This window comes from Candoia aspera, chromosome 6 (genome assembly GCF_035149785.1).
Source record: "Candoia aspera isolate rCanAsp1 chromosome 6, rCanAsp1.hap2, whole genome shotgun sequence".
Lineage (NCBI taxonomy): Eukaryota > Metazoa > Chordata > Lepidosauria > Squamata > Boidae > Candoia > Candoia aspera.
The window spans coordinates 97,391,816-97,418,119 of NC_086158.1; the positions used below are offsets into that span (position 1 = coordinate 97,391,816).

The 26,304-nt window shown below is 45.5% G+C and overlaps 2 protein-coding genes across 3 annotated transcripts; both read right to left on the reverse strand.

Annotated features, from left to right (window-relative positions):
* Positions 1-798: 798 nt before the first annotated feature.
* On the reverse strand, positions 799-14,686 carry NCOA4 (nuclear receptor coactivator 4). Of its 2 annotated transcripts, none has more exons than XM_063307732.1 (10): positions 14,605-14,686; positions 7,513-7,664; positions 6,310-6,450; positions 6,053-6,141; positions 5,639-5,747; positions 5,171-5,245; positions 4,608-4,754; positions 3,303-4,280; positions 3,021-3,110; positions 799-1,926 (listed from the first exon to the last, which is right to left on the reverse strand). In XM_063307732.1, exons 2-10 carry the CDS (start codon positions 7,651-7,653, stop codon positions 1,921-1,923), a joined length of 1,776 nt encoding a protein of 591 aa, XP_063163802.1. In that variant the 5' UTR covers positions 7,654-7,664; positions 14,605-14,686; the 3' UTR covers positions 799-1,920. The 2 variants fall into 2 exon arrangements, with proteins under 2 accessions (XP_063163802.1, XP_063163801.1); XM_063307731.1 differs by lacking the exon at positions 14,605-14,686 and adding an exon at positions 9,773-9,795.
* Positions 14,687-21,172: 6,486 nt separating this feature from the next.
* GPRIN2 (G protein regulated inducer of neurite outgrowth 2) lies at positions 21,173-22,918 on the reverse strand. Its single transcript, XM_063306284.1, has one exon. It carries the CDS (start codon positions 22,910-22,912, stop codon positions 21,173-21,175), a length of 1,740 nt encoding a protein of 579 aa, XP_063162354.1. The 5' UTR covers positions 22,913-22,918.
* Between the last annotated feature and the right edge of the window lie 3,386 nt (positions 22,919-26,304).

The following is a 26,304-nucleotide window of genomic DNA, read 5'->3' on the forward strand; positions in this document are numbered from 1 at the left end:
TTGACGTGGGATCCCTTTCTATGTCGCTTTCAAAGCAGAGTGTATACAGTAGTTCTATGTAAAGTTATTTCAGGATGGGTTGAAACCGCCTGGCCCTTCCTTAACTTCCTGCTACTGTTTGTTCTCGTTTTTATATCTGATCCTATAGATTTCCCTTCTCTTGTAGCTCTTAGCCTCCTAGAGCAATTCAAAGACCTTTTCTCTATTGAAGAAAACTACATTTGTGAGTAGTGACTCTCAGCACTACCCTTTACTAATAAGCTTGTGCAAAGAAAGGTATACCAACACAAAGGAGAGCCATAGGCAGCAAGAGCCATGTCACACACACACCCTTTGCAAGGTAATGCCCACCGCCGTGAAATTATCACAGCCCAAAACGGCTACTTGCCATTGTGGCGCTAAGCAGGATTACTGCCCTGATGGGTGGCCTCCAGGAGGCTGCAGATTACCTGGGCATTCAAAAAAACTGGAACGGAGCAGTGGTAAACTACTCCCAGACAACCCCATATACTCACCAGGAGTTAAGACTGACTTGCTGGAAGCTTTTCTTTGTCATTGTTAATGCCTTATTTCCCAAGCACACCCCAGTTTTGTAAGAAAAACAATACCGAATATAATTTTGCAGTTCTCCATGAACAGGAGATAAATTGCGTAAAAGGGACAAGTGTGATGACACAAACATTTTCATGCTTTTCCAAGCAGAGTGTATCTGGAAGTAGCAGCTTAGGTGTTATGTTTGCTACACACCATAATTGCTCCTGTTAACAGAGCTATGAAAAGAACAACTTCATGCCAATACACTTTTTATTCACAATGGTTTAATGGCTTACTTAATTAGCATCACAAATATTGGATTAATGTAAAAGACAGCAAGGGTTTGATCACGTTACACATCAGTTAGGTATTACATGTACCACCACATGAACCTGAGCAGATAACGTTAAGCACTGAAAGGCAAGTATGTCAATGAATGGCTGAACTCAACAGGTTTTAAGGAATGCAGTGGTATTCATATGACAGGTGGCCTTTAAATGCTGGAAGGCTTATGCCTGTAAAACTTCTAGCAATTAAAGCATACCTGTGCTAAGCCAAGAGCACTTCAAAAACAAGATTTCCATATCCTTAAGTGTTAAGATTTTAGGATCACAGCTTATCAAAGATGCCTCCACAAATTGTGGCAACAGGTAAAAGTGGTATTAGAGTTTAGCATTAAAGTTTCTAAGGCTACTTTCAACTTGTCAGGATACTGTAATTCATAGTGTGAGAGAGAAAAAGTAAATTTTGTTCTGCAGTACAAAGGATACAACTTGTACTTGGTAATGGGCTTTAAAATAACACACACTTCATCCACTCTGTGCTCAATTACAGCCCCCTCCCATTCTTCACCAAAATTACCAGGTGCCCATGCCAATCTGTTTGATATATAATCATCTTTCAGCTAAAAAGAGTGCATATATATATACACAGAATACACAATTTGGAAGTATCTAATGGCTTCATAGGAGCTGCATGAACACGCTCTGTAAATATATTTAAACCTAGGGGCTTGAAAGAAGAGCCAACTGTGTGCTCTGGATAAAATTCTGCCTCCCCCCATCTCCCATCCCAGCTAAGGGACATCCTATCAGGAAGCTATCTCAAAATACTGGCTTTTACACTTAACGTGACGAGATGTCATCGACCAAAAGATACCCCTAAGGGCACTTCTGTTTCTTTGTGGTAAGAGAGGACTCCAAGGTCCGTCTTCTGCAGCCCAACACCAGCTACAAACGGCTTTTAAAGTGACATTCAAAATCTGGAAAAGGCAGATGGTCAAAACACAGGAGAAACGAAAGGGCACAGTAACTCATTCCAGGTGTGCGACAATCAGCAGGAAACCGAAGCGATCACTTGGATCACATTGTGCGGGGTTTTTCTTTTTCACAGCTAGAAAACATAACCCAGAATTAATGTGTTAACATGCAGTAAAACAAAAGACAGGGCTTTTTGAAAAAATGCTGATCAGGTTTAACTACTAAGAATATTTTAGCAGTGCCAGGTCTGGTGATGTTCTGGAAAAGTCAAATCACACCGGTTGCTAGAACCCAAGCTCCGTGTTAATTCTGCAGCTCTGCCTCAGTTACGCTGTGAAACCCCCAGATCACATTTTCTGCTTCTGACCAGACAGTAGCTGTACTCGTCTCCAACTCAATGTTCCCATGCACAAAGGCTGGATCTATGTATCGTGCTACGCCCTGACTTCACCATGCTTGGTTTGGAGTCCCAGACTGTGTTGAACCACAGCCCAATAGACGTTACTGCTTTGTGCAGCGTGTGAACGCAGCCAGGAAGATTAAGCGTCCACGTATCCTCTCTGTTAAGAATCAGTACCCCTTTCGGGCTGCAGCATCCCTCCTGTTTGTTAACAGAACGCTGCAAACTGATGCACGTAGGCCTCCAGTAAGGTTAAACAATGCAGAGCTGCAACCCCCCTGAATGAAGTGTCTGAGGGAACCACATGACCACCCGTCTGACCCACGTGCTGGTTTCCAAAGTGCTTCCCAGAACTTCTACACATTACTGGAACTGCACTTGTGGTCACGTGCATATTAAGCATTATTTGGTCAAATGCACTTGATTAGGTTCACATGATTCTCCAAGAGAAAGAAGCAAGCTTTCTGAATTAGCATCTTGTGAGAACTAGAGTCCTGAATTCCACAGAAGAGTTAAAAAATAAGTGTTTTCAACATTTGCATCTTTCCATCAGCCACATAAGTCAAAAGAACTGGATCCTTACAGAGATAACTTAAAGTGACAGGAGCGGTCTTACAATTAAGCGGATAATTAAGCGGAAAGCTCAGTTTCTAACCTAGAGCAGATAATGGATGCCTAGCCAACCTGGGCTTTCTCAGAAAGCTAACTGGGCTAAAGCTAGTTCACATCATGCTGGGAGCCCAACGTTGTATGTTAAGACCGAGAAGTGAGTCAAGAGGCCAGAAAGCAACAGCCAGCCAGAGTAGAGCTCTCCATAAAGTTTTTACCTGTAAAGGAGTCTGGTATAGCCACTTTTCTCGATCTCCACTCAGGTTCATACAGGCAAACAGGTCACAGACTGCAGGAAAGCCGCTCTCCTGAAAGAAACAGAATTGGTTCCGGTGAGACCAGAGAGTTTTGCCGTCTGTCCTGTATTTCCAAACAACCGATGTAAGCAGGCTGACTGCCCCCTCCGATGTTCTTCAGTGAACTCTACAGGTTCAAGCCTGTCACGGGGCCCTGCGGATCCCTTTCAGGGGCTTACACGAGTGGGAAAGAAGCGTACGTACGTGTGCTTTCTTCCGTAACAGCCACTTGTCTTCTAGGGGAGGCTGGCTGGGGATTTCTGTGCTGTGTGAAGACAAGATCCAGCTGTTCACGTTGAAAGGCAGCTGGAAGGGCACCAGCAGCTCCAGGAAGGAGCCCTTGTGGCTCGCTTCGGCCTCCTCTCGGGTGGCTTTCTCTTCTTCATTTGAAGCCTGGATTTCTCTCTCGGCTAGCCACGAGGACAAGGAGGTTTCCAGCAATTCTTTCAGAGGTTCTGACACCTCGCGGACGTCCTGCTCTGTTGCAGAGGTAGCCGAGTCCCGCTCTGCTTGTCGAGAAGGATGGAGCCAGATATTCACCGCAGGCTGACGTTCCTCAGGTTCAGAGATGTCCGCTATCAGCATCCCGTTTTTATCCTTGCCTTCCTTCCTAAGGAGCCATTTGCACAGGGCTTCCTTTTCACAGTTCTCGTCACACACACACTCAGAAAAACTAGAACAGGGCTCGTTGGCTCTGCAGACGTCTTCTACTTTGAAAGCGGGCTGCAGAAGCCAGGCATCGGTGCTGGGCGGCTTCCTCACGTCAAGGTGCTCGCTAAGGCATTTCAGATTGCCAAGATTTTCTATCTCTACGCCCTTGGCTTGGCTGCCGCAACAATTATTGCAGGAATCGGTTTTAGGGAGCCAATCATTCACATTATATTCCTCCCGAAAAGGCTTAAAAATGAATTTCCACTTCTCGTCGGAGGCATTCTTGTTTTCGGATTCAGGAGGCACAAGCAGCCAATCAGAAAGATCCGTGTCTTCTTGCTCTAAGTTTTCCAATTCATCTATCTTCTCAATGGACAAGGTGGAGGCAATGGTGGAAGTGGAACTCTTCCGTCGGTGGACATCCATTCTATCGGGAAGATCATGTTGCTGGTTCTGCAAAAGCCAATTCTCCAAGTTTTTCAGATTTCCCCATGCTTTCTCCAAATAACACACTTCAGAAGACTTCAAGTTCTAATGAGAAAAAGACACAGGCATTTAGATCCATCAAAGAGCCATTTCTTGGGGTGGGGGAGCATTAAGTTCTTTAAGTCCCATCTTGCTGTCAATGTTCCTAGAACAGCCTTTTTAGACCCACCAGTTCCAGCATGCTTCAGAAGATCCTGCAATCCAGACAACAGGAAGAGACCCCCAGCATTTAGAGCTATTAAGTTAGCATTTCTTGGAAAATAAAGCATTTGGCCACGTAATTTCCATCTCAACCTCTTTGGGTCCGCCTATTCCAACATTACTAAAACGTCCTCCTCTTTCTCCATGAATACAGACAGTAAACAGCAATACCTGATTGGCCTCCTCAGCATGTGTTTTCAAGAGCCAGGCCTCCTGCTTGTAGCTAGGAACGTGAGGTGTACAGCAAGCACCATCGGATTTGGTTCCGAGAAGCCAGTCAGAGAGAGGGCAACCGAGCGTTCCACAGAAAGGTTTTGGCTAATAGTCAAGAGCAAATTTAGCGCCAAATTAATTCCAGATAAAGTCCACCATGAAAATATACACTATCCCTCCCCAGGGAAGGACAAGAGAGTCCTGGAACCCTGTTGATAAGGAGATTGTCCTGGTATTGTGCAAAAGAAAATTCTTGGACTCGGAAAATTTTTTTTCCTTTAGACCTGATTCTAAGCAGCAACCAGCGTCCTTGGGCTCTCACTGCAGCCACATATGGATTTTAAGGACTTGAATTATTTTGCTACAGATAAAATGTATATTCTCTTGTAGAGATTAATATCTCTTCCTGGGGCATTCTGCCTTCCTCGTCAAGAGCAAGAGAAAAGGCCTGAAGGCCTGAAGGCATTCGGTTCTGCTGCCACCATCCAATTACAATTCCCATAAACCAATCTGTAATTCACCTTTTCCAAGCTCGTTATCGCCGGAGAGTTCTGCACAGAGATCCAAGGAGCATAATCTTCTTTATCAGAAGTTTGCTGTTCAAGAAAGAGATCCGAGTTATTAGATTTAATGGTAGTTAACTGCTCACACAAGTTCAGAATTAACCTCTTTCAAATAAATATGCAAACTTTACATCAAGTAAGTATAGATTATTTGTCATGCCTGTGCATGTACGATAAAGAGCGAGAAAGACAGCGCTCCTTGCTTTCCACGTTGCCATCTTTCCAAGCTGTTTCAGGAACAAAAGAATTTCAAAAAACACTGGAAGGGTTGTGTGCTATTTCAAGATAAATATTCTAAAAGAGATGGAATAAACTCCAGTCTCCACATAAGCCTTAGTATTTCTTCAGGATACTGGGTCTTGATTATAGGTTTCCAGATTACACATGGTACATTCTGCTACTCCAGAAACAGCTTCTTTTACTCACCATTGTTGTAATGGAGCCAAATGAGGTGATGGCCTGGCGAAGAAATGGCACATCAGCCTCAAAGTTCAGGACGGAAGTTTCTTCAGGCTGGAGAGTCAAACTGCCAAGCCTTAGGGGAGAAGGCAAAGGTTAAGAATTCAGGAAGGAACGAAGGTGATAAGCCGTTATTCAAATGGACAAAAAGTTAGCTATTTTTTATGCATAAAATACATCTTCTTGAAGTTAAGGGAAATCAAATCTTCAACTTCCCAGCCCTATTTCCACATATAGAGGTGTCAGGATCTTCAAAATTAACATTTCCATTCATTTTTGCACAACAGAACCAGAAAGGTGATGTCACAGCCCACAGTGATGTGGGGAAGGACTCTAAGATAAATAGCCGAACAGTCATTCAAAACCTTCTAGAGGGCTCACCTCTCAAAACACGCGGAAATCTGATTTGTAAGGTCACTGCTTTGAGGCTGTTCCAGCTGGCGGATGAGGCCGCTGAACTGTCCCAACAACTGTAAATTAAACAAAAATATGTGACTTCACTAGGAACGGAATGAGCCAGCATCGTCAAGGTTTAGATAGAAGGCAGTGTCCTTATGCCCCAAAGCCACGTGAGTTCAAGGCAAAGTTACTCTGATTCTGGATGGAGAAAGAGAATCCAGGGGGCCATCAGCTCTTACCCAACAGAGCTGTTGCGCTTGTTGCTGTAATGCTTCTTCCTTCAGCTGCTGAATGAGATCAACCTGTTCCAGCAGCCACACTTCACGGCTCCGCAAGCATTCCAGGTGGCGACTGATGCAGCTGTGAATCTGAGCTTTCACCTGCAAGACAGAAGCTAACTAGTCCAACAGGCCCCCAGGTCTCTGATCCCTCACGTTCCTATCCCCACATTCTGCAATTTAGGCAGTGTTGAGCCCCCACCCATGGAAAGATGAGGTCCTGAGGGACAGGACTCCTTCCGTCAACCAAGATTCAATGCCGCAATCTCCACCCACACGATGGTTAGCAAGGGATGGGTGCTGTTTTACCCTCAAGCAAGACTGTAAGAAATACAGATATTTCTTCATAGTTAATCAGTTTTCCATGAACCTTTGTTTACAGACTGTCAGAGATGGGTGCAGAAAGCTAACGAAAGCTGCCAACTTCACTCCCATTAAAGAAAACTGATCAAGCTTACGTAAGTCTCTACCTCAAGGTTTCTCAACCTCAGCAACTTTAAGATGGGCAGACTTCAACTCCAGAATTCCGGGAGATGAAGTCCACCCATTTTAAAGTTTCTGAGGTTGAGAAACACTGCTCTAGGGATATATCATACTTGGTTGTTTCTCATGCAGGAATTTACCCAATAAAAGCAGTTATATTCTAAAAATGACATTGTACCTAAAATGAAGAGTACACCATCTTGATGACCAGTTAGATGCAGCAGCCTAACGATCTTGACTGATTTAGACAAAAGTTAACAGGGTCAGACCTCTTCAGCACTCTGATGGGACAGCACTAAGGGATACCCCAGGGATATAGGCTGGAGTCCTATTCTGCAGCGGCCAAGGAAACTCCATGGGCACATTCCTGGGGTCTCCAAGAGTTCAAGTCTTTATCTTTACACCCCGATGATTCAATACTTCCAGGCACTGCAAAAGTTAGCTACGTACTGCAGTTCTCTGGGCAACTGAACGATCTCTTGCTTTTCCAGGCTAGATTTAAGCTACTGCATAAAACCTCAAGCTTAAAGAAAATCTTCCCTAAGCTACTGCATAAAAGTTCTGCTGCCAGGCCCCTTAGCAGCTACTTAACCCTTTATTAGAGCTGCAAAGCAGGAATAGCTGCTGGTGGTCTAGCGATATCTTGAGAGAGCTGCCTGTTTTGAGGTCCACTTTGAATACCTCTTTCCAGTTGTCTTTAACGTGCTGTTCAGCTTTGACAATTTCAGCAATTGCAGCTTCCAAATCCTTCTTTGCCTGCAGACACTTGTCCAGAGACTCCTTGCCGACAAAGCTTCCATTTCTCTCTTGGAGGGGGCTCATCCTGGAGAACTCTGGAACAGGGAGAAAAAGAAGGCCCTGCAGAATCTGTGGTATATCCCTCATCAGCACTGAAGATGAGACTGGCCGTGGATGTTACAGCCGTTTCACTCTTCGCTGCTGGCTTGCTCATTTGGGACTCTCATAACCCCCACACATCTTAACCGGTGGTTTTCTCCCAGCCGTTTTTTCAGTCAACTGGCAAATATTTCCAGCGTTACTAATTCTGGCCGCCCAAGACTGAAATGCTTAACGTTATGATGCCAGATCTCCTGACCCAAAGCAGCTCCTGTGGGCTGGGATGAAAGAAGCCCCTTTGCTTAGTTCCAAAGGCCAACAGATCTCGCCACAACTGACACGTCCCCAGTGGCAGGTTACGCACTCCCACCTCTAGCCTGCCGAAGCGCTGCATGCTGTTGAGCAGCGTTGTGACAACTTTGTGGTGTCTCCCCCAACCCTCATATCCCCATGGTTTTCAACACCTGCTTGCTCTTCAAGCCAATCCTGGGTTTGCACTGACCCACAGAAATGGAATAGCTGGCCAGCTGCATCTTTTGGTTACCTGCAGAGTGTACAAGAAGCCAAACACAGAAGCCCCACGGATCTTAGTTACATCGCAAGCATTTTTGTCTTTATTTTTGACTTGTTTATTCAAGTTCTGAATCTGCTTTCCTGCAAGTGTTAAATTAACGTTTCCTGCAGTAATTCCTGGATTTAAGCTGATGGTTCTGAAACATCTAATTCACGGAGCCTTGCAATTTCAGATAGTGGGCAGACTATCAAGAGTCTGAGAGCCTCCCCCTCCCTAATTAAGGTTCTCCTCCCACACCCAAAATCAGCATTTAGAAGAAAAGGATCCTGCCCATTTTCTGATTATACAAAAGTTTTCAGTACTTAAATTGCTCTCTGTAGAGATGGCGCTCCCCATAATTTAGAAAAGGAGTTAGTTTTTTAAGTATTGACCAAGACTCTACTTCATACAAAGCATAGTAAATGAGAACAAAAAAATATACAGGGAAATAGATCCACATATGCAACCGCTGGTCTAAAACTTGACATATTTTGCAACCCTAACCTTAACAAAGCTAAACTTGAAGGCTAAGTAAAATGACTGAGACCAGAATTTATTTATTTGAGAGTAATCTGTAGTCAAAGTGCCAAGCCCAAATCATAAAATCCAGAACAAATAAAACCTCCACAAATTCAATGTAAAAAAAGCAAAGCACAGAGCAACAAAACTAAGAAAAACAGTAATAAAAGAATACCAAAATAAACACATCAAGCCAGAAAGCTGTGTCTCAATCTGGATAAGAAAGAGTATAACAAATTAAAGAAGTGCCATGCAGGCCTCTCTGAAGAGAGCAAGGCTAAGATTGTTTTTTACTGGACTGTGTAACTTTGCAATTAAATTAAATTAAATTATGTTGCTAGCTGGTCCTTCAATAGCATTCAGTGGAGAGTTTAGGCATCAGTTTGACAGTACTTTGATGCAGCGGACTCCTACGCTTTACCTAATCATCAAGTTCATGATTATGCAAGTGTTTCTGCTAACTTTTTCTAGATAACTGCAGCACATATTTTCTAAGAAAAATTCTGCTGTGCACAGAATGCTTCGAAACTCCCACCCTATGAATGCATCTGTTTCCTTAAAGAGATTCGAAATTAAAGGTGGTTTTGGCTAGCATATCTCAGACTAGACAAAGCAGACAACCACGCAAACAAGCAACTTCTACAACCTACATTTGTGTGCTGTCAAAGCATCACAATGCCTCATTCTTCCATTCAACCTTTGGAATTGTAAGAGCTGGAAATCATGCCCACTGTAGAGTCCTTGGTGCTCCCTGGGCTTGGTGGTTTTCTTGCACCGGCTTCACTGCCTGACTAGGCAACTGCTTCAACTGAACAAGTCGCCTAGTCTGGCAATGAACCGTCTGCAAGAAAACCACCAAGCTCAGAGAGCACCAAGGACTCGACAGTTCAACCCTGAGCTACAGACATTCTCTTTCGCTGAAATCATTCCTACTTTATTCACTGTTGGGAACGCAGCCCTGCAGGCAAAGTCCACCAAGCTCCCCTCCCCACCCCACCCCACCCCACCCCACTTTCCTTGGTTCCTGCATACCTTGTTTTCCAGTTTCAGAGGAGAGGGAGTTCCAGCTGACCCAGCAGGCTGCCTTCCTTGTGGAGCACAAGATAACTATCGGCAGCCCAGGCTGCTTTAAACCTGCTTGCCAGCATAGTTTCAAGCCCGCCCCCGCCTCGCCCCCAAGCCCACGTGGCCAGGCCGCCACAGCTGGAACAGTGCCTCGCACGTCTGAAGGAGGAGGAGGAGGGAAGATTGAAAACTGCCCAGTAACTCCCAAGGGAGGAAAAATGCTAGATGCCATTCAGGAGATGCAAAACAGTCGAAGAACATCTACATTATAAAAGAAGCTACTCTGCGTGGTATTAAGGCCACCTTTCACAAGCAGGCTTATGACAATCTAAGGCAGGATTAAAATGAGGATCGTTTTTCCAACCAGACCTGCAGAAGCCTAGACTTTGCCTACTAAAACACATCATCCCTGAGCACCTCCTCCTGGCAAAGACAGTAGGTTTGGGGTGGGGGGAGTTTAGGCATCAGTTTGACAGTACTTTGATGCAGCCTTGTAGAACAGCTGTCCGAACAGGTAATACCAGCCCCAGCAGCACTTCCACAACCCACGTGGCCTCCAAAAGAGCTGGATAGGGTTAGGGTTACTCACAAAATTCAGCATCCAATGTGGCCTAAGACTGTTTTGCGCGTTCTAAGGAAACAGGTCCAAGCGGTCTACCTGACTTACAAACATGTCAATTCAGAGATAACTCTCTACATGGTTCTTCCCTTCACCTCTTTTATTCTTCTAGAAACCCAGCAAAATAAATTTGGAGGTCTGATCCAAGCTCACCCAAATGAATTACATTTCTGAGTGGAGGCCTGAGCCTGGATCTCAGCAGCCTACGTCTCTTGACTACTGCACAGAATAACTTTGTGTTTAATGCAGTAATTTCTTTTCCAGGAGTAAAACGTTCCCCTCACCCTCAAGATCAGGAATTGTGAAGCAAAACAAGGTAATTTTGAGCACCTGTGTGTGAATGTAGAGTAACTCTTTCTGTTCCTTTCCTCTATTCTTCAAAACACCCCTTTCTGTTAATCAGATTTACAATGGGCCATTTATTAAAAAGAATTAAACAAAGCAAGGTCCTACAAAGTGCATCACTGGACAAAATGTTCTACTCCCTTAAACATCTTTGAGCTAAATTACAAGCAGTTTGTAGTCATCCAATTTCACATTTCACCCAGGCCTCTGGCAAGAGAGTAGAGACCCTTTGCTTCATCACGCTTGTGCTTTTATTTTTTATTGTAATCTCTTTGATGATTGTTGTGAGCCACCCAGAGTCATTGAGCGTCAGGCAGCATACAAGTTTATTATTAGTAGTAGTATTTGCTGAGGCTAATGCCAAAGCTTTCAGAGAGCTTCCCAAGTCTAGCAGCAATATTTTGAAAATGCTTACTTCCTGCAGATGTTTAGAGGTCTCATTCCGGGCTGTGTATTTTGCTTACACAGGCAAGGCAATGCCCCATCTCAAAACCACAAGACATTGCAATTCACCCCACTGTGGTCCATTACACAATATCTTTTGCTTAATTCAAAAACAGGGAAGGGCACAAAGGGATTAATGCTTGTTCCATATTGCTTGATAAACAATTACAATGCTTTGTGTTCTGTGAGATGCTGTGGATTAGGTGGTCCGCTGAAATGGCTTGTCTTAAACCCAACCACCTTAATTCCTTTTCTTAAGAAAATCTCATTCACTGGGGCAGTGGTGTATCTATCCACAGGCACTAATCAAGGTGAGAAGACAAGTCCATATAGGGAAATAGGTATCTTGTTCCCAGCTACTTTCTGGAAAGTAATACATACTACCTTTAGGAAGATTTCTTCCACTTCCTTCTGCTACACCCTTGTTTCTAGTAAATTTCATCTCACAGATTTATACCGATGTAAATGAGCAGCCTGTTATGTTTTCAACATTACTAGATGCATCTTATACTGTTTATCACCCTTGGCACTTGCTGTTGGCACAAAGGTAAATATAGAACACCTTTTCTAACGTACCTAAGTTTAGAGTTGATTGTTCCTGAGAATCATTTAATATAGCAGAGAGTTTAAACAGTTTTTCCATCCTGATGCCTATGAGATATATTTGGCATTTGACCACACTGGATGAGGATTATGATAGCAAGAGTAAAATGCAACAGAAGAGGGCCAGGCTAGAGAAGGCTTGCCTAAGGCTCACTAAGGGAAAGTACAATTAAAAACCCGCTAAGAAATACTCATAGTGATTATGCAGGTAGCAAAATGGCTTAATTTGAAAAACTCCATTTCTATGCCAGCAAATTTCCAGCTTCTTCTTAAATCTCATATCTAAAACCTGAAAGTCAACAAGGGAACAAAAATTATTTTTAGAAAGTCCCTCTGCACACTTTGTTTTTTCACAACAACTGTAGTTGTGGGTCATTCCGACCTATGTAGGAGGAACTTCAACTTTTGCAACAATGCATTTTTGCTTCATAAAATCCACCATTTTAAAATAAAGTTTTAAAACGTGCATGACCCTTCCTTCTGGCAGTGCCTCTTTGGTTCCTAAGTGTGTTACATCTGAGAACCTGAAACACCAGAGCAGTTACAATTCCTTTTTCATCTAAGCATGGAATTACTTTAAAAGAAGGGGCTGGCAATCATATAGGAATACACCTTTAAGTGCTTGAAAGGGCTACAGCAAAGCTAAGTTCCCACCAAAGTATAGGAAAACCAAGCACTTATTCCCATACAACTTTAATTTCACCTCCCTGTCTCCAACAATCCTGCAAGGGAGATTACACTGTCAGATGAAACTGGTTCATCCAATTAGCTTTGTGGCTAATTAGGAATTTGAACTTGGCACCCCAGTAAGTGCAATTTAATAAGCACCACTTGTTTTACAAGTTTGCCTTTGGATCTGCACGTACTCACGCGATCCCTTTGTGCTCTGAAGGAAAAGAAAACTGGGTGGGGGGGGCATGCAGGGAGATTGGTCTTTCAACTGCATCAAACCTCTTTCATGTCTTGCAAACCAGGTCTTTCAAATCTCACCTTAACAAGGCAAGAAAGCGTACCAGAGATTTTCAACAATCCTAGTTTGCCTACCATTCTTTGAGGTTTAATACAGAGTGCTTGTCTTGCCCAAGGAAATATGTGGAAACTGAGTGGTCCACTGGCATCACTGGGTGAACACTAGAAGAAACAAGATTTCCATACTAATGAAAGTGGAGAGACCAATCTTAATTACTGGTACAGCAATTAAGAAGGAGGGGACAATACAGAGGAAGCCAAGCCAGGATGTAAAATGGAGTCAAAACTACATCATACTGTCTTTCCAGGATTATTTTAGTAGAAGCATAATCCTCTTTGTGGCTCAACTTTTTTTTTGTTAACAAGTAGCAGATTTTACACCACCTTCAAAACAAATATAGTCCAGAAAGCACCCTGACCACATAAACACACAATTATGTTCTTACAGGACCATCAGGTAGCTGGCTTTACGGCGCTAAGCCTCTATTAAGAGGCCAAAGTCAAAACAGCTTCATTCTGTTTTGACTCCTTTTAATCCTGCGTGCAAGGGAGAAAAATATCAAGCGAATAAACAAAAGCTGTAACATAAAGCCTCCAGAATTATCCCTAAGAACCCAAGAATATTCTCCAAAACAAGTTTCTGTAAACATTTTATGCCAAATGTGAGTTACACCGTTTGCCCGTGAAGCACAACAGAAGGCTGACGTTTTGCACAGTCATGGCCATTATTTACTATTACCAAAATAAATAAATTCAAGCAAACCAACACACTGCCTACTCTTCCAGTTCCAACAGGCTTTCAAAGATAAAACATAGCTCCTGTTCATGAGACCAAAACAATAAAAGCTGTTCACAAACCGTGATTTCTATTCTTGACTCTATAAGTGAGTGTTTCTCCACCTTGGCAACTTTAAGGCGAGGGGAATTCTGGGGGTTGAAGTTCACAGACCTTAAGTCGCCAAGGTGGAGAAACGCTGACCTAAATAAACCCAAAGCTGCCGCCAAGCACAGCTGTTTAGGCATGTCCTTTATGCCTAAGCATACTTCACAACGGACGAATTACGGATTTAGAAAGCCAAGATCCCAACGGTGCAGGAGGAAAACCGCATTCCCACGTCCAAGATCCAGATCGCTTCCCTCCTTCCTTGCATTCACACGCATCCTTCCATTCACACGCATGCATGCATGCACATCGAATTTAGCCACCGCCCATCCCTCTCAGAGCGCGACTCTGGGCGGTTTGCAATAAGGCCGGGATACAGCCAGAATAAGCCGCCATTCAAACACAGGGCCATTCAGGCCACATCCTGAAGCAGACCTTGCGAGTCAGGAGAAGAGGGGCGAGCTGCGAGCCCCGCCCCAGCACGGGGGACTTTGCCCGCGAAGCCGGGCTCGGCCTTCCCCTTCTCCCGGCCCGGGTCCGGCGCTGCCGGGGCCCACCTTCGCCGGGAGCGACAGGGCCTTTGCTGACCCGGCGCCGCCCGCTCGGCTCCCGGGACGCCGGGCGGGGAGCGGGAGCGGCTGCGACTGCCTGCCCAGCCCTGCCCAGCCCTGCCCAGCCCTGCCCTGCCCTGCCCTGCCCTGCCCTGCCCTGCCCTGCCCTGCCCACCCGGCCTGCCTGCCTGCCTGCCTGCCTGGCCCTTTCGGGGCCGCGTCTGCAACGGAGGGGGCGAAGGCGCCGGGGCCTTTCCAGAGCCAGGCGCGGGTAGGCAGGCGACACGAGTCAGCCCTTCCCACGTGCAGTTGCACAACGGGGACGCGTCTCCCGGGCTCGGCGGGGCGGGACTGGCCGCGGGGCCCGCCAAGCGGCCGGACTCACCTGCGGGGCGGCGACGCTCCTAGGCTTCGGGCGAGAAAAGAGGCCTCCGCTCCCGCCGACGAGTCTCGCGAGATGGCCCCGCGGAGGCATCGCGAGACCTCGCGGAGGCATGCGCCCTTGCGCCCGGTGAAGCCGAGCCCGGAGTTGGGGGGGGCGCGTCTCCCGCTGATGAGGAAGGGGAATTGCGGGGGGGGGGGTGCCTTTCGGGCCACCTCGACAGCGAGTGGGGTTGGCGGCCTGTCAAGCGGCAGCCCTCGGCCGATCTTGAGAAAGGCAAGCGGGTTGGAGGCGGCTAAGGCTCGGATGGGAGACCACCAGGAAATATTACGGCTGTGGTGGGCTCCCGGGAGAGCCGAGTTTCCCTTACCCAGATGAGCAGGGCGAGATTATTGTGTTATTTGCATTATCAAAAGCAGTTTGAACTTTGGTGGTTCAACACAACAGTTGCAACTTTTATCCACGCAGGAAATGGTCACAGGGAGGGTTCTGGGAGTCCTGCATTGCTGTCCTTTCCCACGTCCACAATTCTGTCGTTATTCACCCTCACGGGCTTTTCTCCCCTTTGGATTTACAAAAGGGCAATCAGGAAAGCCTTAAATAAAACCATTGAAATAATAAAGGCGGGACAAAAAATAAATAAAGCAATAAAGCAATGGATACAATTCCATTCAAGGTCAGTACGATTCCACTTTGCAACCCAATGAAACTTAAACATCAGTCTGGTCCTGCAGCCACAGGGTAACTCTGCAACCGTCCTGGGCTTTACTGAACATTGCTTTGTGGTTATTTGCCAATGCATGTAGTTTAATGTGAAGCACATCTGTGCCTGGGACACCTTTCAGTGTGAACTCACTGTCTCTTCACTGCACACTTGTGTGCTTCTATTCATCCACCTGCCCACCGAAGAACAGCCTTTTGCCTCTGGCAAAGTGAGCTCAGTCTTTTAAACTGTCGTGTTTCCAGTTACCCTTACAGGCAACAGCATCCAATTCTAAATTAGGCACATGGAAACAAAACTGCAGATGAGGGGGTTTGCCTGCTGGTTGTGGAGATGCAATGTGAGATTATTTCCAAAATACAAAAGAATCAGTTTAAATTCTCTGGGCTGTGAGCACTAGATATTTGCATAATGGCATTAAGGATTAAAAAGAATCCCAGGTGGCTTTTAGAAATCAGTGTCTAGTTTTACATTTAATTCCCGAGCTTCAAGGTGATTCTTTTAGTAAAATGTGCCTTTTGCTTTATCATTAATATTCCAACCTGAATTCCTGGGAGAAAGAGCAGAATATTCCAAAAAACAAATCATAGTAAATAGAAATAAATTATAAATGGATTTGCAGTGTCCATTCCATCTGCTGGCTATTTTCTAAAAGAAGTTACTACAGTTTAAAGTTCTTACTCAAGGCTCCCAGCAACTAAATTCAGCAACTAAATTCCCTTTTGTTTTCAGGGGATGCGTTGTTCGGGGGGGGGGGGGGTGTTGCAATTTTGTGATTCATTCTATATACAATTTCTTATGGCATGCATGTATGTGCATGCACCTATATCCCCATACTCAAGGATCCATTGCGATTTGCAGAAATGCCTAAATAGGTAATTTTAGAGGAAATACACACACACACACACACATGACTGAAATGAGTGAGATTATGGAAGCAGTTAGGAGGGAAAATGGAATGGATTATGAATGAGTACAGTCTACGCTGCGACATGAAGGCTGCAAATTCTCCCTGGAAGAATTGGGGAATGGGAGTGAACCCATGTTTCCAGTTAAAAACATATAAACCAAAGTGGAGCGAAATATATGACAGTCAATCTCCCAGCCATAGAATAGAGGCTAGCAGGAACCCAGTTGAGGAAGAGTCTGTGGGGAAAGAGTTGATCTCATAAAAATCCAAGTAGGGTTGGACTTGGTTGGCATTTGGATAGGACACCATTAGAAAATCCCAGGACTGTAGTCTATATTTGGAAGGAAAAAAATACAATAAATCGCCAAATAATGCAACCACTTCTATATACCACCACCATGAAAAGTCTGGCCCTGCTTAATTTTTTCCTAACTTGATCTCTCAGAAGAACAGACCATATGATGCTAAATCTTAGGTAAGCCTCTACTCCTGATCCACAAACTGTTTATGATGGAAAGTTAAATGGCTACCCATTTACATCTTTGGTAACTCTTTACACTGGCTTAGCATGTTGTGTGACTGTAACATGGAAGGGCAGTAATTCGGCCCCATTCTGGCTTCTCTGGATTTTTGTTAGGTTGTATTTATTTCATTTATTTAATTTGGGAGCCCAGAGAACAAGCCTTCTGTAACTCCACAGCCACCATGTTTCATTGCAAGCATCAATTGTTCTTAATTTATGCATTTGCTGCCTTCTGGAATTTTGTTTTTACGGATTAAAACAAGTCTCGCAATATTAAATGGTGGGTTTCTTACTTCAGGGGCTATGCACCAGGTGGACACTAGGTGGCAGGAAAGGGCTTTTTCATAGAAAGCAAGAAGGAGCTTAGCCTGGCTGCTTTCAACCCAGATTCATCAAATCACTGTTTTTAACAACGTCAGATGAAGTACGTAGCTAAACAATCAGCCTCAGAACTGATGTGAGATTGATCCCGGGCAGTTTTCCCTCTTTTATTCTTCTTTCCAAATTGTCCGTGGTCAAACCCAAAGCATGGTTTGCTCATTTCCATTCATCATTGTCAAATTTCCCCCAACATTACTTAAGATGACGCAGGCAGGCGCTGTGATCCACTGACAATCCGATCAGCGGGAAGATAACATCTGGTTAGGCCACATAGTCAATGGGATTAATGCATCTGAGAGCACCAGAACTGGGGCTTAGGACTCTGCAATCTTCCTGGAGTTGATCCTTGGGGTGATTTTTTGAAAAGTGAAGTGCAGTGAAGCATTTTCCTCTTGGGCACCGATGAGCAATCGATGGGTTTTGTACCCAGAGAGGGCCTCAGGCTCACTTCCAAACCAGGCCTGATTGAAGCCAACTGATGCCCTAAACACAGCCCAACAATGGTGCCCCTCGGCCCTCCCATCAGTTAACTGACAAGGCATGAAGACTCAGACGTTTAAACTTTGGTCACTCCCGTGACAAAGAAAACCTTTTTTATCAATGCAGATTAAAATCGAAGATGTCAGATAAAGACAATTACAAAATAATTGACTGAAGTCAAGTGTGTCAGTGAAAGAGTTAAGGGCATGAAAGCTAAAGGAAACAGTTCTGGGGTGCCCCCTTCCCTTGTTGCTCTAAGCACATCTGTATTTTGCTTAATGGCCAATCCAGGGTTGGTGCAAACCACCAAATCAGTCTTTTGGCAAAAGCCCTTGTTTTCTCCACCAGAAGCTTGTTCAGTGGGCAAGAAGAGAGATAGAGAGAAGGGCTATACCACCATCTTACGCCAACAGGTCATGTTCCCCTTAAGAAATGCAGTCCTGGATGGAAAACAGATTTGGCTCTGTTCCCACAACAGAACTGACCGGTCACCTCCTGTCCGGGTCAGTTAACCCACCTCAGTGTTGCTGCAGAACACGATGCAAGATGACAGAGACAGTCAGGTATCAGATCTTCCTTCCTTCCTTCCTTCCTTCCTTCCTTCCTTCCTTCCTTCCTTCCTTCCTTCCTTCCTTCCTTCCTTCCTTCCTTCCTTCCTTCCTTCCTTCCTTCCTTCCTTCCTTCCTTCCTTCCTTCCTTCCTTCCTTCCTTCCTTCCTTCCTTCCTTCCTTCCTTCCTTCCTTCCTTCCTTCCTTCCTTCCTTCCTTCCTGATTGGCTCCAAGTCAAAAGGAGGCAGAGATGGAGCCTTGTAGGAGGAGAGCCATGTTGACCCAACATCAAAAGGAGTTAGGACTAACCCATTTTCCTAAAAAGCAGAAGCTTTTGTGAGGTGGAGCTCTCAGAAGATGCTACCAGACTTCTTCTGGGGGATGGAGCAGAATCTCCCTCAAGGAGATGGTTAAGGAAGGGACCCCCAATCTCTCAGCTCCCTCTAGTTTATTTGGTAGTCTTATGTGGAAAGGCTGTCTTCTCCTTATCAGTTTAAAAGCCAGTTGATGCCGTTTGGCCCCATTTTGTTTCGTATCATCAACATACAGAGTTGTGTCTGGGTCAGCCACGCCAATTGAGGGAGTGGGTAATGTAGTTCTCCCACAGGACCAAGTCCACAGGCTCATTCCCTCCTGCCACACATACAGGTTCCACCCTTCATCCTGTTGGAGGTGAAATGATTACTTGGGCATAACAGTGCAGGCCAAGCCCCTTTCCAAGCCCAAGGCTCTGTATAAGGCATCCTCTAGCCCAGTGTTTCTCAATCTCGGCCGCTTGAAGATGTGTGGACTTCCCCAGCCAGCCTTGAAGGCCACACATCTTCAAACAGCCGAGATTGAGAAACACTGGGCTAGCCTTTGTAAGGGCCTCTTATCCAATGCCCGTAGGACGATCCTTTTATCCAATGCCTGTAGGGAGAGAAGATCCCCCTCTTTGAATACACAGGTGTCTATCTCAAGTCCCCATGACATCACATCCATCATCAAATCATCATGCGAATGATGCCGGGTGCACAATGACATCACGGTGCGTGTGACACAGCCTGTCCCTCCCACGGACACCCAAAGTGGAACATCCCTTGGAGACATCCTGGGGCAACAGGACCTGAAGTTTTTTAATACTTGAAATAAGTGAACATCTGTTTTATTTTCTCGATCTTAATTTGCAAGATATTGACTTCATTGTCTGTTTGTCCTCCCTCAACGGTTGCAGCCTGCTCTGTAGACGTCAATTAAACAGGATAATTACATTTAATGCCAGGAAGCAGAAGTAGCTATATCACAGAACCGGAGGTTAACTTAAGGTTAAGCATTCATTGTAAACTAGCCATCCGTGAGTCCAGTAACTCTGTATGTTTGTTCCTTGGTTAACAGTGTCGCTAAGCAATGATTCCCCCAAGAGCTTTTGGTCCTTATGGACCAAAGTAATCTTCTTCCAAAGGATCACATCCACAAAACTACACAGGGACTCCAACGCCTCCAGTCTAGAAGAAAAGACAGAGTGATAGAACTGGTCATCTTAATTCCATAGTTAAGAAGTGTTATTTCTTCTTTTGCCTATTTAACAAATTGCTTACATGCTATTTGCATTGGTGTGAAAAGTATAAAATGGCAGTCTCTCTGGCATTTCAATTACACGAATAACTTTGGGACAGAACAAAATCTAGCTGGCTACAGTTCCAGTGTGGAAATAGACACAAGTCAATGGTTCTATTTTGTTTTTTACAAGAGGAGGGGCAGGAGGATCTAATAAATGTAGAGGGAAGATTATGATATCCTCAAACAGCTGTCAATCATTCATTTTTTTTAAAAAAAAGAGGTCTTTTCAGAAGATCAAACATGAAAGAAAAAATTATGCAGGTTCTGATTTGGGAAAGGAGGAATAATGTCATATTCCTGCTTTCTTAGAGCAGACTTTCCTGCTACTCAACATGACAAGGTGCAGGCAAAGAGAGAGCGAAGGCAATCATAATTCTGTAAAATTCTTATGAATGTTTACCCTCCTGGTCTACTTCTGGAGGCAAGGCAAGGAGAAAAGGGTTTTATTTTGGGGGGGGGGCATTTTTGCTATGTGTATTCAAATCGTATTTAGGTACCTCGCCCAAGCTCAAACTGAGATAGAAACATGGTAAAGTAGGAAGTATGTGAAGAACCAGACTGCTAATGCAGAGGGAAGGACATTTCAGTCCTTCCAGAAAACCAAAAATGAAGGAAACTATCCAAATACGTTGTGGGAGCAGAAATCCTTCCAGAGCTGAGGAGCAATGAATGTAAATGGAATTATCTTCCCCACCAAACGCACCAAGGTCCTCCCACAAGTAAGATTTCACCCTGTCTGCAGGGTGAAATGAAGGGATGGCCTCCTTCGTGGTTCCACTACGGTGTATATCCAATCTCAGGGTTATGCTGTCCTCCAAGAAAATATTCCGTAGCATCTCTGACGTGGAGAGGAGGTCCCTACAGGGGCCAGCTCAGTTCCAAAGGGGCATCCTATTCTGTACGGAGTCAGAGTGAAGAACTCTGGGCCCCCAGGCAAGGGGAGCCCCCAGCGGTGAGAGAGAGCCCATGGTGCAGCAACTGGGGGCAGGTGGGAGGTAGGAGAGGCCGGGAAGGGTGGTCATAGGGCTGCTCCTTCCCTGCCGCTGCTGCAGGAGGGGTCTGAGCCCATTGAGGGCCTCAGGGGAACAGGAAGAGGCTGACCAGCATCAAGCCCCCTCCCCCCTCCCCACTTTCAGGGGAGTAGGGGAGGAAGAGGGGGCGCTGGTGGTGGTGCTCCTGATGCAGGCGATAATTGAGTCAAGGGAGGCTGCAGAGGAGAAGGTGGTGGTGGTGGCGGCTCCTTCCCCCGCTTTCTTTGGGGGCCTGTCCTGTGCAGCAGAGCCGTGAAGGTCCAGGGCAAAAAGTGGGTTCCCTGTAGCTTCGCTCTTGGTGCCCCCGACCAGCTTTAAGAGGCACACAACGTTCGTTGGCAGTTTTCTGAACGAGCCTTGTGGTCCCTGCGTGGCGTTCACTCCACTGCCAAGCTGGAACGTGCACAACAGGTTGGGTTTCTCAGGCAGTGCATCACCATCTCAAAGGATATCCTTTTCTCCTCCTTAGCTGGCTGTTCCTCAGTGCTTCTCCCAGAAAGCTCCGCCGGTTCTGTCTGGAACTGCTCTATCTGAATCTCAAGGTGCTTCTGAATGGCCAGACCGAGCACCTCGGGGTCAACAGCTGCCCCATAGACTTCCCAGGTCATGCCTTCATCGTCCCACCTGACTTCTCGCACCGGAGACTTTTCGCCCTCGGCCTCCGGTTTCAGACTAATCTCTGGGAACACATGGGGGTGGCCTTCTGCCAGAACAGATGGGCTTGTTGCCACAGACTTGCATTCCGTTGCTGGGAAGGTTTGAACTTGTGCATCTCTGCAATCCAGTGGAGTCTGGAACCCCTGCGTGATATCATTCATAGAGGTCATTGTCCACGTGTCCTTTGTCTTCATGACTGTGTGTACACCATCTTGGTGGCTATTCAACACCACGTACATGGTCTTCATTTCCTCCTGAGCTTTGCTTGCCTGTGCGGAAGGCTGAGAATTCAGCACACCTTCTCCATGGGCACCACAACATCGCAGGAAGTGCTTGGCTTCCAGACCTGATCTATTCACAGAGGAGGCTTCAGTAGCAAGCAAAGATGTACAATGGAGAGGGTTGACTTGTTCTTTGCCCGGTTCATTAACTGGGCATACCAGCCTTGGGGTAAACTGAAGAGAAGGTATGGGTAAGGAATGGCAGTAGGCAGGCATGGTGCCCTCTTCCCTCACAGCAGATGCATGGCTGATGTTGTAGGGCAGAGGAGTACCGTTGTGAATGGTCACCATTCCGGGTGGGCACACGCCAGTTGAAAAGCTGCTATCTACGATTCCACCCTGGGTATTTATTGCCCTGTTGGAGAAACTGGGTGTACTTGAACCAAGAACAGTTGCGTGAGATGCTCTGGGGTCTGTAAAAATAGCAACATGGTGTGACGTGGCACCTTGGTGAAAGGTATTAGCAGGTACGTTGTGGCCTCTAGACAAACCTGGAATCTGAATCACATGACTTTGAAAATCTGGGCCGTCTTCATACGTGTCTACTCCGTATCTCGGTCCTGAAATAACCATTTTGTCCGCCGAAGCAAAGTTACTACTGTTGGGACATATAGCAGGAGACGTGGCGCTTGCCTCCATGCGGAAGGTGGGACTCGGTTGCTTGCAGCTACACGTTAGATCAGAGAGGCTCCTCTGGACTGCAGTTCCAAGGCCCTCCATTGCCCACCATTGTTGGAGACTGGCACCACGGGCTGGCGTAAACTTCTCGCCAGGACTGCTTTGGAGCTCTGTTCTAGAACGCCTCCCTTCTTCAGATGCCGGGGGCTGGTCAGCCCTGAAGACGTGGCTGCTGTGTCTGATGAGAGGTTGTGCGGTGTCCTGTGGAGACAAGCTGCTCGTGGTTCTGGCCGTGGACGTGCTCTCCAAATGGGTCAGAGAGCTAGGAATCCTTCCAACGGCGGTCCCCTTCTCCTGGGCTTGGCAGACTGAACTGCTGCAGCTTTTTCGGAGGCCCCGTCGGTTGCGCTGACTTTCTTCAAAGCCTCCTTGCCCGACGCCTTCTAGGTCTGTGGAGCTCTTTGACAGAGGGTGGCCGTTGACGCTCAGAATATTACGGCCGAGATCGTTCAAGGGCGCCCCCTGGGAGTGGTTGTGAAGCTGGTGATCTTTGTTTGCCATGGCCCACGGAAGTGCTGGGGGAGAAAAAGGCAGGTGATTAAAATGCAGCTCAAACGCTAAATAGCTTTGTTCAAGTTTGGCGATGGATCCCGCTCCTTGCAGTGCACAAGGTCGGCCACGACCTACGGATCGGCCTTTTAGGAGCAAAGCGACTCTGTTTTGTCGTGGCTTTTTAGTGTTCTTTCAGAGCGCAAAGTATTTAAAGAGCATTTAAATCAACAGTACAGTTTTTACTGTATTTTTTCCTGCAGTTGGTTTTCTGGGTCTTTGTTTATTTGAGGTTTAATGCACCTCTTGAAAGCCACCCTGGAGGATTCTGAAGTCCAAAGAGAGAACACTGTGTATGCTGTTTGTGTCAAATGCAGAACTAGATAAATCTATAAAAGCGGAGAAGCAGCTTCTCAAAAATGCCTTCCTTTCAAAAGGCCCAATTAGAGAAGGTGTTCTGTACTGCTCCCGAGATGATGGATAGATGAGAGATGATAGAGATGATAGATGAATAGAGATAGAGATAGAATGATTTAGTGGTCCTGTTCTGACTCTTCTTAGCCTCCTGTGACCAGAAAGGCAGAACAGTAATAATAGCTGCAACAGCACAGAAGAAGCAAAGGAGCTAGAACTCCATGCCAGGGAGTTAAAATTTCAGGCACTTCCTTTCTGCTTGCCAAGCTGTTGCTAGAAGAACAGCAGGGCAAGTTTACAAGCTAGCCTACAACATCATGGCAATCCCTGACGGACTTCATTACAGGAACCCCTGGAGAAACAGGGAGGCGGTGGCTTTGCCATGGCACCTTACATCTAGAGTGTTTGTGCCTCTTCTCTGCCAGCCTCCAACTAGTGCAGGGTTTATGGCTGACTTCCAGAGGGTGCCTGCCTGCCTGCCTGCCTTCCTATACATTTTATGGGTCTGAAAACATGCTGCCTTCTCATTTTGGTTCTCACAGACTAATATAGCTCTCTTCCCACAATTGCACAGCTTAGACATTTATGCAGGGGAGGGGGAAAATATTAGAAAATTGAACCCCTCACTATCATCTAGCAGTCTTCTGGATTTGTGCAGCCCAGATAGGTTATCCGTAATATTATTAGACTTTAAGGGTGTGTGTATTTGGGAACAGAATTCCAGAGAAGTCTGGAATGCTTGGTCGCCTCTCCAGGTCAAGCAGTTCAAACTTCCAGTTCAGGGAGTTTTTCGTATTTCTGGAAACTGCTGAGCCAGTCCTGGAATGCAGTGATCTGAGGAAGATCAGTGTGGTCCGGAGGGAGAAAAGAATGATCAGCGAATGCTGCCCTTTCCTATTTGATCTTCGGATATTGATAGCCCATGTCAAAATGGCAGCCTATCCTTTAATACAGTGTAGGTATCCTGAAGAACTGGAGTCACCTGGGCCATTTTAATTACAATTTCAGAACTAAACAACAGATGAATTTTGTATTAAGTAATAACAGCCTGGTAAAGGTATTCAGAATGGACACAATTTCATGGGTGGAATGACGTGGTTTGGACAAAGGGAGTAGTCTAGCCTCGTCTTCTGTTTTTCTGGGCATCTTAACCCTTCCAGTTGTCCTTTGTGGTATACACTCCATTAGCAGAGATAATGGTGTTCATAGGGAGGGTCAAATAAGGCAAGATGGCAGCCACAGCAGCACAATCAAAGCCCTATCCCTTCGTGTGTATGCTTGGTGAGCATACAAGGGTTCAGTTATGCTGCTGCAACTCCACTTTCCTTTTTTGGACTGTATTCTTGCAGATAGAGTTGACCGGCAGAAAAAAAGTGTGATTGTATGAACAAGGTAATACTTGGGACAGCAATTTGTGAATGTCAGTCTAACCCAGAGTTTCTCAGCCAGGGTTCCATGGCATCCTCGGGTTCCACAAGAGGTCACTGGGAGTTCCCTAGAGATCATGATTTATTTAAAAAAATATTTCAAATTCGGGCAACTCACATTAAAGAGGCAAGTTTCATTCTTTATTTTTAGTTTAAGAACTATATTAATGCATATATACAAGCCTACAGATGAAAGGAATATAATAATTTTGTAACTTCTGGCCTACATTTGAGCCTGAACGTGCAGGGGTTCCCCAAGGCCTGAAAAATATTTCAAAGGTTCCTCCAGGGTCAAAAGGTTGAGAAAGGCTGGTCTAACCATTCAGGGCATGTTCAGCAGTCACTAAGAGGGAGTGTATTGGAGTCAAGGAGGGAATCCCTGCACAGACTTTGGCTGTTTATGTTGTCTCTAATGGCCAACAGGTTGAGAAGGTTCACTGAGATTGGGTGTCCAGGAGAGAATGTCTACCACCTGTTTATCCCACTCAAGGCTGAGAAGGCCCTTTGTGAGTGGAATCATCTCATTTTCCTCAACAGACTTTCATGAGGCTCAGTTTTGGGCACTTGGTAGCTACAACAGCAAAGCCCTGCAGCCTCCTTCATGTTGAAAGTGACCGATATCTTCCTCTACCAAAAGCGAGCATCTTCAGTGCTCACATTGATGACGACTAAAACATGTTTGGTAGAAAGAAAAATTATGAAGCTCGAAATAATGTCTTTCCATTATTTATAAATGCTTTGATCTGTTTCAACTAAAATTATTGAATGAGTCACCCTCTCCACTCTTCCTGTTGCATACTTTCATCACTGTCTCCCTCTCATCAGACCACCCACTACCACCAAATTTCCCAGTCCATTAAATTATAACCCGAAAATTATTGTACTTTTTATGCTCATCAACTTTGTACAAACTTCACATCCTCAGGCCCCTCCTGGAATTTCTTCATGCCCCCCAGTTTGAAAACCTAGAGTAGATCTAGATTAGAAGGCCTAAGCATTAGAAATGAAACATTTCCCATATATTATAGCAAATACATATCATGCTGTCATTAACAAAGCAAATGCTTCTGGCCATATGGACAGCTTGAACATCCCTTCAATCTTTCTTTCTCCCCGCTATAGAGTTATTGACAATGCAATCAGTTGTAAGTTTCTCAACTTTTTCTAGGTTTGGAAGCTAAGCAGGTCATCCTGCTTAGCATTTGGATGAGAGACTGCCGGGAAGTCCCAGGTCTGTAGGTTAGATGGCGTTGAAGAAACACCCCAGAAGAAATTAACAGCAAACCTCTTTTGCATTGTTGCCCAGAAAACTGTGTAAATGCAGACATACTTTGCAAAGTCAACAGGAGTTGAGTTCAACGTGAAGGGATTTGGTTTATTTTGTTAAAGAACAAGCACAACCTAAATGGGCCAAAGATGACTAGAATAAGGTAGATCATGTACTGGTTACCCTTGGTTAACAACGGTAATTGGGACTGGCAGCGTTAAGTGTGACGTCACCCAATTGTAATTTGTGACCTCCTGCCAGCTTCCCCATTGATTTTGCTTGTTGAAAGCTGGAAG

Coding starts and splice junctions, on each gene's coding strand:
- NCOA4 (XM_063307732.1), bottom strand. CDS start 7,653: ATGAGCCCCCTCCAAGAGAGAAATGGAAGCTTTGTCGGCAAGGAGTCT. Junction 4,755..5,170: donor CGATAACGAGCTTGGAAAAG/GTGAATTACAGA, acceptor CTTGACTATTAG/CCAAAACCTTTCTGTGGAAC. Junction 4,281..4,607: donor ATGCTGAGGAGGCCAATCAG/GTATTGCTGTTT, acceptor TTTTCTCATTAG/AACTTGAAGTCTTCTGAAGT.
- GPRIN2 (XM_063306284.1), bottom strand. CDS start 22,912: ATGGCAAACAAAGATCACCAGCTTCACAACCACTCCCAGGGGGCGCCC.